General features: G+C 41.1%; 1 protein-coding gene across 1 annotated transcript in view; it reads right to left on the minus strand.

Moving 5' to 3' along the window:
• The window catches only part of MYBL1 (MYB proto-oncogene like 1), a 610,566-nt gene extending 602,354 nt beyond the window's left edge, over positions 1-8,212 (minus strand). The window contains exon 1 of the mRNA XM_086965817.1: positions 7,964-8,212. Within this exon, the coding sequence (XP_086821943.1) occupies positions 7,964-7,986 (23 nt within the window). The 5' untranslated portion in view covers positions 7,987-8,212. The remainder of the gene's footprint in view (positions 1-7,963) is intronic.
• Positions 8,213-12,760: the final 4,548 nt, after the last annotated feature.

The following is a 12,760-nucleotide window of genomic DNA, read 5'->3' on the forward strand; positions in this document are numbered from 1 at the left end:
CCCAGAGATGCCACATTTATACCTGGAACAAGATAGTGGGGGGAATGACTCTTGGGCATGCCCTAACGAATAGGGTACAAACGTTCCCGGGGACAACCTGACCTACTTTGGGAAGATTTAATATGGCAAAAGTCTTCGGTCACACTAAACTTGGGCTCTGAGGTCTGGGAGTGGATGAAGGGGGTAGTGTACTATGGTAATCCTAGAATCTTATTTATTTATTTATTTATTTATTTATTAACAACATTTATAGAGCGCGAACGAAGGCCCGTGGGAATCTCGGTGCTAAGATATCTGCAGTATTTAACCAGAGAGGGGAGGACTGAGATTACTGATTAAAAAGCCAGGTCTTGAGTTGTTTACGAAAGGACCAAAGCAAGGGGCTTGTTTTAATCGAATGCTGCAGAGTATTCCATAGTTTAGGGGCTGACACAAGAAATCTTCTGTCTCCCCATGAAACAGATTTGGTACGGGGTACCACAAGATCATGTAGACTGGAGGAGCGTAGTGATCTGGGGGGCAGTAGGGGGTCAGATTTTGAATGAGAAAAACTGGTCCCAGGTTGTGCAAGGCCTTGTAAACTATACAGAGAGTTTTGAATTTTATTCTGCTTCTAATGGGTAACCAGTGTAAGTCTCTGATGGTTTCCGAAACAGATTGATATTTGGGGATTCTTCCCAGAAGCCTAGCGGCTGAATTTTGAATAATTTGCATTTTGTTTAGGACTCTTTCTTGTGCGTTTAGGAACAATGCGTTGCAATAATCCAAGGTGGACAGTACCAGGGAAGTAACCAAGGTTTTGCCAGCTGTATCAGGAAGGAAGGGAAGGATTTTTTTGATGAGTCTGTTTGTGAAAGGCGGAGGAAGTGATCTGATTGGCATGAGGGAGAAAAGTGAGGCGGTCATCAAAAATAACTCCCAGATTCCTCACCTTGGTAACAGGCTCAGGAGGAGGACCCAGTGACAAAGGCCACCAACGGGAGGACCATTCCGGGGTCAGATGTCCGAAGATAACTACTTCCGACTTGTCTGAATTTCATTTTAGGCAATTGGAGGCCATCCAATTCCCTATTGCCAACATGCCCAATTTGAAGTCGTCTGCTATTTTATGGCCATCATTCCTGATGGCAAGGACCAACTGAGTGTCGTCTGTATAGGAGGTAAGGCTCATCCCATGTGCTCGGATGACATTGGCTAGGTCCGACACATAAATGTTAAAAAGTGTCGGACTAAGGGATGAGCCTTGAGGTACTCCACATGGCAGCGACAGGGTGGATGAGTGGAAGGATCCCATTGTAACCACCTGAGTCCTATCAGCCAGAAAGGAGGCCAGGAGTTTCTTGGCATTTTGTTGGACACCCATGTTTTCGACACGGTCGATCAAAATGGCGTGATCGACCGTGTCGAAAGCCGCCGACAAGTCAAGCAGTATTAAGACTGCTGTCCCTCTGGCGTCACGAATGGATCTAATATCATCCGCGGCTTTAATCAAGGCCGTCTCCGTCCCATGGTATTGGCGAAAGCCAAACTGGGATTCATCAAGTAAGTGATGTTCCTCTATGAAGGCCGAGAGTTGTAAGTTCAGTGCTTTTTCGGCAATTTTCGCCAAAGCTGGGAGGTTAGCGATTGGACGGTAGCTCTTTAATTCTTCCATGTCGAGATGTGGTTTCTTTAACAGAGGTTTGATGAGGGTCTTTTTTAAAGTGACTGGGTAAATGCCTGTTCTGAACATGGAATTACAAATTGTAGTGGTAGCAGGGAGGACCTCATCTAACACTAAAATACAGTTTGAGGCAGCCCACTGTACCTCCAATAAACACAGAGACAGGCCCATGATAGAAATAAAGTAGGGTTCGAAAAAAACATCAAAAAGGATGCTCACAGTTAGCCTATTTTTGCTCCTGGGGGCATTTTATACCTATTCAAATGCCAAATAAGTGGCAGGGAGAAGACTGAGAGCAAATGAAAATTAACCTGCAGTTTCCAGAGTTATATTTCCTTAATATTTATTAAAAATCTGAGTTCCCCATTGAATTAGATTTTTAATAAACTGTTAAAATACAGGTTTAATTATTTTGCAGATACTCTTATTCCTCAGATACAATATCAAGATTTTCATCTGCATGGACAAACCCCTCAGATGCAAGGCGATCTCGCTTATATACAGAAAGCTCATGAATAATCTGCCAGACGCCCTGGAGGTGTTACAGGGCTATGGGAGCAAGGTCTTTGTGAAAATTTCCGATGAGGAGGGGACTGAGGCACTCATGGGCCCTAAGGAGGTGGCAATTAAGACTGGGTTTCACCTCATTCAGCTAAATATTTGATATAGGACCTATTCTACTAGAGCACTGCTGGCCATGATTGGAGGGCTGGTAGCAAGGTGTGCCTCAGGAGCAGCAACCCAAAAGGGATTATTTATGCATATGCTGTGAGAGTTCCACGCCATACAGCCGTGCTGGGGGAGGGTACAGTGGGTCCTGCAGGCACCCACAGGCTTCAAGCTGCTCCCCGAAGACTCTGTGTCCAGGGCATTTGAAGCGATAATAAAGATACCCAAAACAAATGCCTGTTCTGTAACCTGGGCCTAGTAGTTGCATGAAAATGTGGCACAATTGTGGGGATCCTCAGCACTACGGCAACTGGAGAGATGGCACTTGAACCAAGCTTGGTGCATGACACATTAACATTTTATCAACAAGGGGAGAGGTTGCCCCTATAAATCACAAAATATGAGATGCATTAAGAAATTACTCTGGCCTGCCTTAGTCCCCACTACTGTACACAGCTCTTGTGGGACCAGTTTCTTACGACTGGCTCCAAGTAGGCATCTTGGGATTCTCGACAGTATGCAGCCTATGTTATTGTGTCTATCTATGTGTGTACCACTGCACGATTGAACCAGCATGTGTGATAGGTTATGCACCGCATGTCACAAGCTGTACCACAATATTGTTTTTTGTTAATTAACAAAGAGAATTTAAAAAATAAGTAAAAGATTTTTAATCTGTACTTGTCTTTTCTATATAGGACAGCTAAGCCTCCACAGTGAAAAATAGCTTTTGGGTGCTAGTCATTGTAAGGACATGGTAACCTTATTATTTTTTTTAACATGTCCTGTTTTCAAATACCATGCTCTCTGCCTTGTGGGCTTCAAGGCCTACAAAAGGGTGACTTGATATTTAAAGGAGAGGTTTTGTTCTGCCGAATGGGTTACTTTTAAGACATTGAATTGCAGTTTTTACTTAGGTAAAGTCATGCTACCTTTACACTGCTACAATCAGGCTGCACTGGTAGGCCTGAAGCCATGTTTTACACCGTCACTGTAGTGGATTGCACAATAGAAGCTATAGTCTCCTAGTGACATTTAACTTACAGGCCCTGGGTAAACATTTTTTACCGTTTAGTAGGGACAGATACACAAGTTAATAGTACCAATTAGGAAAATGCCAATTCAACCATGTTAAAGAGGGAGAAAAGGCACTTTACTACTGGTTAGCAGGAGTAAAATGCACAGAGTACTAAAGCCAGCAAATGTAAAGAGTCCAGTAAAAGGTTTTTTTAAAAAGCTGAGAACGAAGAAAAGGAAGATATTTTACCCCTACTCTCTCTTTTCTTTTAGGCATTGTCTCCTTTGGTGTTCAAAACCCCACTATCCCACCTGCAATCCCCTACCAGATGGTACTCGCATTTTTTTTCAAGGCTTGTCAAGCAGCTGCACAGCAGTGCTGTGCCGCTCGCTCCTTTTTTGGCTCTTTGCACAATGTTTTTTGACTTTTATATTTACAATTTAATTTGCTGCCCTAATATGGTTGTCCAACATGTCAGAGTTGTAAATTAAAATGGCCACCATGAATCAAGATTCATAACCAAGATCCGTTCACGACACACCCATTAGCAGCCATCTTGCAAAGGGTTTTCTTTAATAGAAAGGCCATTTAAACATTGTTGGCCATGCACGTCGATACGTTTTGACGCAAGCATTAGCATGACATTACCAAGAAGCATTGGCAAATCCAACAACTTGGCCTTTTAAGGCCGAGACTTATTGGCTTTGCCAATGCTTGTTAAACGTAGTCAGCTCACTGGAATAGTGTTTACATTTCCAGAGACAAGCAGTGGTTTGAAACAACTTAAGAGTCTCTAAAATGTTATCTCTGTCTGGCAACAGGATGATAGTGTACATTTCATGTTACTCTTCAATAAGCTATAAACGTAACTTCAAAGTAAGCATTACTGTTATAATTTACCAGGCTTCCCCTTCAGTAGTGGTGCCAATCCTCAGCTTGAAATGTGGCAGTACAGCTTCTGAGGAGAATGCCTCGTTCTGAGAGACCGTATCCACACAACTGTGAATTCAGACAGGCGCTGTAACCTCTAGCACATGATACCACACTCCCATCACATCTTATCACACAAACAAGAAAACCTCGGATTACTTGAATTGTATGCCACTTGCAGGTTTCCGTGCCAATGTACACTATGAAAGATATTAGAATTTTTAAAAAGACCAAACTTTCCTTGTATTTGCAACTCTGCCAGGCAGCCATCCAGCTTGCCTCTCTTTTCACTCTATACCTCTCTACACAGCATTGCCCCAGGCCAGAAGCCTGTATCCTTGTTTAATGCTCATGTGACAACGCACGCTTCCCAGCACTTGCCTACAGATTGAATGTGTAGAGCGTACAATATATACGGGTAACATTTCCAGCAGTTAAAATAGGAGTAGCAATATTAAAAGGAAAATGAAAATGTAAACCAGTAGAGTCAAGCCTCTGGTATAATGCACACCTTGCTAGGGCCTTTATTCAGAGCTTGGCTAGAAGAATTCCACCAACAATTGTAGTAGAGCTTCCACTGCCACACAGGTGGCATTTGAAAATCCACTATATTTAGACCTCTCCTCCAAGACGCTGAAAGATTTTCAACCAAAGCGACTCGATCTGACATGTACGAAGCCACTTTTAGGGATAAACCTCGGGCAGAGAAGAAGCCAGAGCCATGCAACATACTAGAATGTATGCATCCAAATGCAGTTGTTGAAAAAGGAAATATAAATTGGGGGGTTCGTTTGCAATGGCACCATACCAAAATCCCTAATATGCTGAGAGTGGCAGCCCAGCACGTTAGGAACACGGTACTAAAAACTTTTTCTGAAAGTCTGCATCCTTTCTAGGGCAGTCTTTCAAGTGCCAAGATCCGCCAGACGCACTTAATCTCCAGATTTATGGTGGGCGACCGGCCATTATGACTGGCACTAAATTGCCATGGGTGTCGGACAGAACAGGTTTTACCACCATGCTATTTCTGCAACCTGTCTGGAACTGATGGTTAACCTGACTCTGTTGAAGGACGATCCATTACTGTTCTGTCCTAAATCAGTTTGGAAGTTCTAGTTTCAGCTCCATCCCAGAGTGGACAGTGCACAGATTGAAGCTCTTTGCTACATTATAAGTAGGAGACACTAATCTCCCTATAATTGCGTGTGTATCATTTTCTTATGGCAAGAAGACTTAATATTAATTAAGAAAACATCACTACCTTCTTGTAATAACTTACTGCAAGTGAGTAGTAATATCCCAGCAGGACCGGCATGTGCAGCAGAGAGGGCACTCATGTAGGCTAATCCACATGTCGAGGTCCTCAAGAGCGCAAAGGCCGCACACATGGGGGAAGGCAAGGCCCACTTATTAGGACTACCACCTTGGACTTTCACACGCATTTCAAGGTACTCTGCCTATAGCCTCTATACCGTCCTGGAACCTCTGTGGCATGCAATATATTTATAACGTATACATAAAGATACATCATCCCATTATTATTTATTCAAGTACTTTTTGATTAAGACCTACCAAGAAAGTATAAGGAGCACTGTACATGTATCTTGAAAAAATATGAATACAGAAAGTAGCTTTGAAACAACAGCCGTCAACACTATTCGGTTTACATCTGAACTTTTAACAAAGATTCTTTAAATAGACCTGTTGTTAGTGTACTGGAACATCTGTCTATGGTTCAGTAAAAGAAATAATATTCTTCTCAAACTGCACAGTTCCTTCTTAGATAAAATACTTTGTAAGCTTGAGAAAAGTTTACTTAAAGGAAACGTCCTTGGGTAAATTAGGTTGATGGCAGTTTTAATTGAGAACAAATCAAAAGTTCTGAATCAAGATGTAACGTTTACGTTGGAAAATGAGGATAAAAAGATGTGCAAAACTAATGTAATCACACATCAAAAACATGTACGTGAAAGCTATTTTTTTTTTAGCTTAAAAGTCTAGACATAAGTCATAACCGGTGTAGGCCTGCAGCATTTTCTAGTTTGTTACAGGGTTAAACTCTCGGCACACGAAATCAGAACCCCAAAACAAAAAAAAGCATAGTATGAGGCCACTGAATCTATTGCTATCTATAAAATGCAAATATGAATTTTTAAACTGCCACTAAGCAAAAGTGCATAGATGGAACATAGTACCTATGTCTGGTTATCAGCCATGTGGACCATCCAGTCTGCCTTTATTAATAAATAACTAACTACCATTCACTCAACGTTTAGACGATAAAATCCACCCACAACAATGAAGACTGACCTAAACACAACGGTATTGATTAATTGTGGTGAGCAACGATCTATGCTGTCCACCAAACGTGCAGTGCAATTGAGGAGGTCCTCTGGCTAAATTAGAAAATACATTTGGAAAAAAAGGTTTCATGGAATTGCTAAAAAAAAAACATCCAGACAACACATAAAAAGAGATGACAGCCATCACCATAAGAAACAAACTAGATAAGTGTCTCCAACAATACCAACTAATGGGAGTTATTAAAACTGCAAGACCTGGATATGATGGTGGCATTTGAGCATGTCCACAATGCTGCAATCCCTCTCCTGAATATCCCTCCTATCCACTGTATTACTTGTGGCCCACTCAGCACTATAATTAGTCGACCAAAAAAACACCATGTTCCACGAGCCAACATACTAGTTCATCGAGGAAATGGGCGCAAGATCGGAGAAGAGGTAAACTTGCGAATGTTATGATGCACGGCGAAAATACAACATTCAACGGAGTGATTTCGAAACTACAAATATTTGCATCCACGAGCCCTATGTTTAAAAAACATTGCAGTATATTGACAGGAAGATATGCGGCCACTGGATATGGTCGGATTTTCAGCAAAACTATTTCAGGCCATTTTACCCCTTTGCTATAAGACGGTAACAGGTCCGGCGCCAGTCACAGCGAGGCCGCAGTCATCTATGCGGTCGTGTTTTAAGTGCAAAATGCGAATCGCAAACCTAGGCAACTCTTCTAGCAATTTAAGACGCCAGGCATGGAAATCACCTTTCTTGGTCACCATTCGTTGAAAATGAAGTGCCAAGCGAGTCATCGCTCCAAAATATGAACCTGCCAGACTTGATACGACCATTCTTCCTAGGCACGCCGGGCACACCTTTCCAAAGATACATGCTATAGGGCGACATATCCAGAAGTCTAACTGACTGCTCCTATAATTGCCAAACGACTCGCCAATGAGTAAATAGTCATTGCCAGTACCAGAAATTTAAAGTGATATACACTCATTTAAAAATAATTTTTAAAAAAAGTTTTCCTCGGTATTACTAATGGCGCGTGTCCATTTCCATTACTAGCTACGAGGCGACCATTCCCAATCCATCGATGTCCCAGAGCCCCCTTAGGTCTCACTGGCATTGATCAGTTTCTGACAGGGAAGGCGCCTGGCACGCATCCGTCCCGGGCATCCTCTCAGAGGCACCTGTGACTCCGAGCCCTGGGCCGGTCTGCCTGTCAGCGAGACAACAGCGGCTCCCTCAGTGGGGCATGTGCAGATTTGACTTTTCACGGAACGGAGTGTCAGTTTTTGGATCCTCCCCTCTAAACATGGTGCAGATCTCCACCTCCATGCGCGCGGATCCCCTCTGGCGGGTGCAGACTCTTACCTGCGTAGCGGTCTCCGGGCCATGCCCGCACTGAGGGTGCAGCTCGTGGGATGTGGTGTACTCAGCGCCGACGGTGCGGGGGCCGTGGCATGGTCCCCCTCAGAGCTCTGCCTCAGCGTTTCCACGCGGCACGGAGGGGATCGGATCCTGTCAGAGCCTGTCCACGGCGCTGCGCGGCTTGGCACCGTCTCCGGCTATGGCTAGCGGCTGCTTTTCCCTCTGTTGATGATCTAGTTTGTCTGTGCCGCCGAATCTTGCAGCCCGCCTCCTTCCAGAACGCTGTTTGAATGTGCGCACGCGGCCTCGCTCCCCATTGGCTGACAGGGCAGCACGCGAGGAGGTGGGTGTGCGTGAGCGCGCGCTGGCACGAATACACCACACGAGCTACTGACAGGGAGGGAAGGAGGGCCTCGAAGATCACTGAGCTGACAGTGTCCTAGTCTGTTTCACTTCGGAGGGATTCTCTTTAGGCGTCCCTAGCAACAACACCACGTGACGTGACAAGCACGTAATCTGGCATTCTGAGCCTGGTCTCTCCCGCCTTCACCCGTTACTCAGCGATTTCCGGGGTCGCAGCTGATCGGGGCAGTGGTTATAGCGTGCCTCCTGGGCTGCCGCCTTTCCCTGGGCTACACGTCTTCGGCAATGTGCCCCAGTGTGACGTGACGCACCATCATGAGCAGAAATACTTTAAGTCACGACGAAAGAGGCACCGTTTCGATCCTAGGAACTTCTCACAGAAATCACTGTTTTCAGATATCTTGTGTGTTCTAAAGCAAAATAGGATAGCAAATCCGAAATTGCGTTAGGTCGTTAAATGAAAACGCAGGACTGGGGCACCCTGTTTATGGTGATGTGGAGTCTTCCGGTGACTTTTATTGACACCACACCAGACAGCTCACTCCTAAACCGTCACCGTTTATGTACAAGGAGCTCTCATTCCAAAACATAGCTAAAAACACTCCAGCTAACCACATCCCCTAATCCAACGATGCTTCTGTTCCCCCTGTCATGCATAAAAAAATATTTTATTTGCATGATTGGGTATATTTTCATAAAAGAGATGTTAGCAGGGGAGTATTAGAAATACAACCCCACCTTGATGAATGCTGCAGACAGTTTTCAGCCATTAGTGTAGACCAGAGGCGCAACTAGAGCCAAATTTCGTGGGGGTGGTGGTGGTGTTAACAGAAAACATTTTGGGGGGGGGGGGGGGGGGGGCTGAACCTTTAATCAGTAGGCAGAGTGGAGCTGCAGGGGCTCTTAGAAGGGGTGAAACAACTGCAAGGCCTAATTAACATTTGATCCAGCGCTCTGATTGAAAAACTGTCTCACAAACGCTACCTATCACCTCAATACTCACCATTAAACATCAAACACATATACAGGCCCATAACACCAATGAGACAATTTTTGAGCAACTGAATCAGGTGATTTGATTAATAAATCTATTCACATAATATTTACATTATTATATACAACTGCAGTTCATTTATCTTAACCATGGTTTTAAACATATCACCTAATAATCAAATCACTTAAGGCGATTGGATCAACTGATGGAATCTAGACCATGAATAAACAAGACCAGCTTGTCTTTTCAAATCTAATTTTATTAACTTTATTTTTCATAAGGAAAAAGCATATACGTTTTAGAATCTTTATTTTATTAGCAAATAAGAAAGCAGCGTTTAATAAGGAAATTAAATTAAAACTGACATATCAAAGCAAGCTCAGAAACATGAATTATTAGCAAAATAACAGTTTCCCATTCCCTAAATCTATTTCCCTGTCTATTTCTCACTTCACCTGAAAAGGAAAAATCATTTAAAGTCTGCTGTCCTTACATGCGCCAAAGGTCCATCAGCATGTCACGTCACTCAGGAATCAGAAAGTAAGAGTTTTTTCCTTGCTCATTGTGTCAGACTTTATACCTTTCTCACTAGCTAAACATTCTACATTTTACATTCTTTAAAACGAGTCCGAGCTTTTCATTGGCTGTCCCGTGTCAGTCAATGATAAAATTATTAGGTCATCTCCGACTCTTGACCAAGTCCAGGCTTCACATAAGACCTATTGTCTTTCATTTCCATGTAATTCAGCTTCCTCAAGTAAGATACTTTTTTCCTCAAGCTCCGAACGTTAACTTCCTAACCTTGGCAGACATATCAAGTTCCTGTCCTTGGGCCATCTCTCCATGAGCACGTTCAACGCGACCAAAGAACTGCTTTTTAATTCACGATGACAATGCAGCAAAAATCTTCACAACTGCGCATGCGTAAAGAGTACACTCTGGACAAGCTTTTGCGTCTGCAGCTCTGTCAGCCCTATTTTCTGAACCATCTTTTAGGCCTCACTTTGGAAACTATTATTAAACAAACACAAGACATCGATTAATTAAAGAATTGAGACCCATTCTGTTACCCTCCCCCTTTACTAATTAATCCTGTTAATTATGTTACCTAGCAAAAGCACAAATAGGCAGCATCATAATTACTTCTCCTTTTCGTACAGCAGGAACTTCATGAGCTTTTATCACGAAGACATAACATAAGCACATAAAATAAGCACATGCCATTAATTTAACTGCCGCATTTAATACTGACAAAGACAATAGACAAGGTTAGTTTATTATTCTTTCTTTGCGTTTGCAACATAGAGCACATTAGTTTATCCCGCGTGTAATGATGAATGTATTCTTAAACTAAGTTGATTAATAATTTCACCACAAGCTTATTAATCTGGTTACTTTGTTATGAGAGATTAACTTGACATGTTTGAACAAAGTCTTGTTCTTCACCTTGCTCCATCAACTCCCTCATCTGGTGATTTCTAAATCACCAAATAATACCCAACATTTATAAATTTTCAACCCTTGAACATGTTTTGGACTTTCTTAATATTAGTATTTCTAAACTTTAGATTCACCTGATCTTCTGCATTTCTCATATTGAGTTCAACGAAACTCTTCTAATTCTATTTCTTTTTCTTTTCTAAGTTTGCAAATTCTTTTCTTTTCTATCACATGTTTTCTTCTCTTGTGTATCATGCAACAAATTTTTAACAAAAGTATCACTATAGCTATGATTATTAAAGGAAAAACTATTTTACCTATAATTGAACTACCAATCTCTTGAAACCATTGTATAATGACTGCAAATCTTTTACTTAAACGTTCTGAAAAACTCTCATCTTCTAAAGGTTCTACTTCGGTATGTAATTCTGTAATGATTTTTATATACATTTTTATATTCTGACTTTTATCAGGTATATAAGTACAGCAATGTTGAACATGCAAAATTCCACAGACTCCACCCTCTTTTGCTAGCAGAATGTCCAGTGCAAGACGATTCTGCATCACCATAGTTCTCATTGCAATAAGCTCTGTATTCACCAATTGAAATCCACTTGCAGTGTCTGTTGACAATCTATCAACAATTGTGGACATTTTTCTAATTTTGTTTGCATTCAGGGTTATTCATACTATAGGTATTAATGCACCAAATATATATCCCATTATTTCTGTAAAGCTTTCTCTTCTAAATCTATTCAGGTGATTGCCAATTTCAAATGAACCCTTTGCATTTCTATCTACATGAAATATTTTGGGAAAAACTAAACTTACATAGCATGTCTCATACCAGTGGTCTGGGAGACTGTAATAAGCTTTATTCCCACAAATAAAATAAATTCCAGGAAAAATTGGATCTTTGCCTCCTTTAAATCCCCAACACCCTATAATACGATAAGTGTCTTCACATTGACTTGCACCAACAAAATAATTGTCAAACAAAGTATTATCTCTTCTTATACAAAATTTTCCACTAACAGGTTTATCTATATGAATTGCAACATTTTCATTATTACCATTAAGCTTTTCATCTTCCATTTGCCAACATTTTGACTTAGTAGGCTTTAACATCTCATTTCGCTTGTAAATTGCCCTTCTCTCTTCCACCATATTTAAGAATGACTTCTCTTCTGACCTTAATTTACATGTTAAATTATTTCTAAAAGCATACTCATAAGTGAGTTCACTAGTTGTTAAGAAAAATTCCCTCATCTGTTTAGCATGTTTCACTTTATTCTATCTACAACTTTTAGATTTGCAAAAATGTCATCAAAATCAGAATAGTAATATTCCAAACGTCCAGTTTTATAAAACAAACTAGCTATTACACTACATGTTATACCATAAGTAAGAGGAAGCATATTATATGTAACACCTTCAGACACAGAAGTAGGTAATTTCACACAGATGTAACAATCGTTTGCATCCATCACCTTAACATATTCAGATAAAAGTCTTGAAAAGGTATTGCTAGAAAAATCTCCAATAGATCTATCTTGATAAATCTCTGGTTTATGTACAATAATTTTATTAGTCTTATCAATTGTGTCATGATTATCCAAAATTTTACTAGTCATGTTAGCTTTATACACCTCTTTATCTATTCCAAAAGGAAAAATAACAGCTAAAATTAACCAAACTAAGATTATCAATATTACACATATTGAAGACAATTTGCAACATCTTTTAAGAATTGAGCATCTCGAATTATCATTAGTATAAGGCATCTTTACTTTCAAACAAAAGCCTAAAAAGAAAAAGAAAAAAATGAAAAATCACTAAATATACTCCCCTCTTTTTTTTTAGTTAACTTTATTTACTAACAGCTTTTCTTCGACCTTATGTCATACATCAATGTGTTTTCCAGCGAACACAATTTCTTCGACCTTGTGTCACCTAACACAATTTCTTCAACCTTGTGTCACCTAATGAACAAAATCAATCAT

The sequence above is a fragment of the Lissotriton vulgaris genome, chromosome 4_1 (genome assembly GCF_964263255.1).
Source record: "Lissotriton vulgaris chromosome 4_1, aLisVul1.2, whole genome shotgun sequence".
Taxonomy (NCBI): domain Eukaryota; kingdom Metazoa; phylum Chordata; class Amphibia; order Caudata; family Salamandridae; genus Lissotriton; species Lissotriton vulgaris.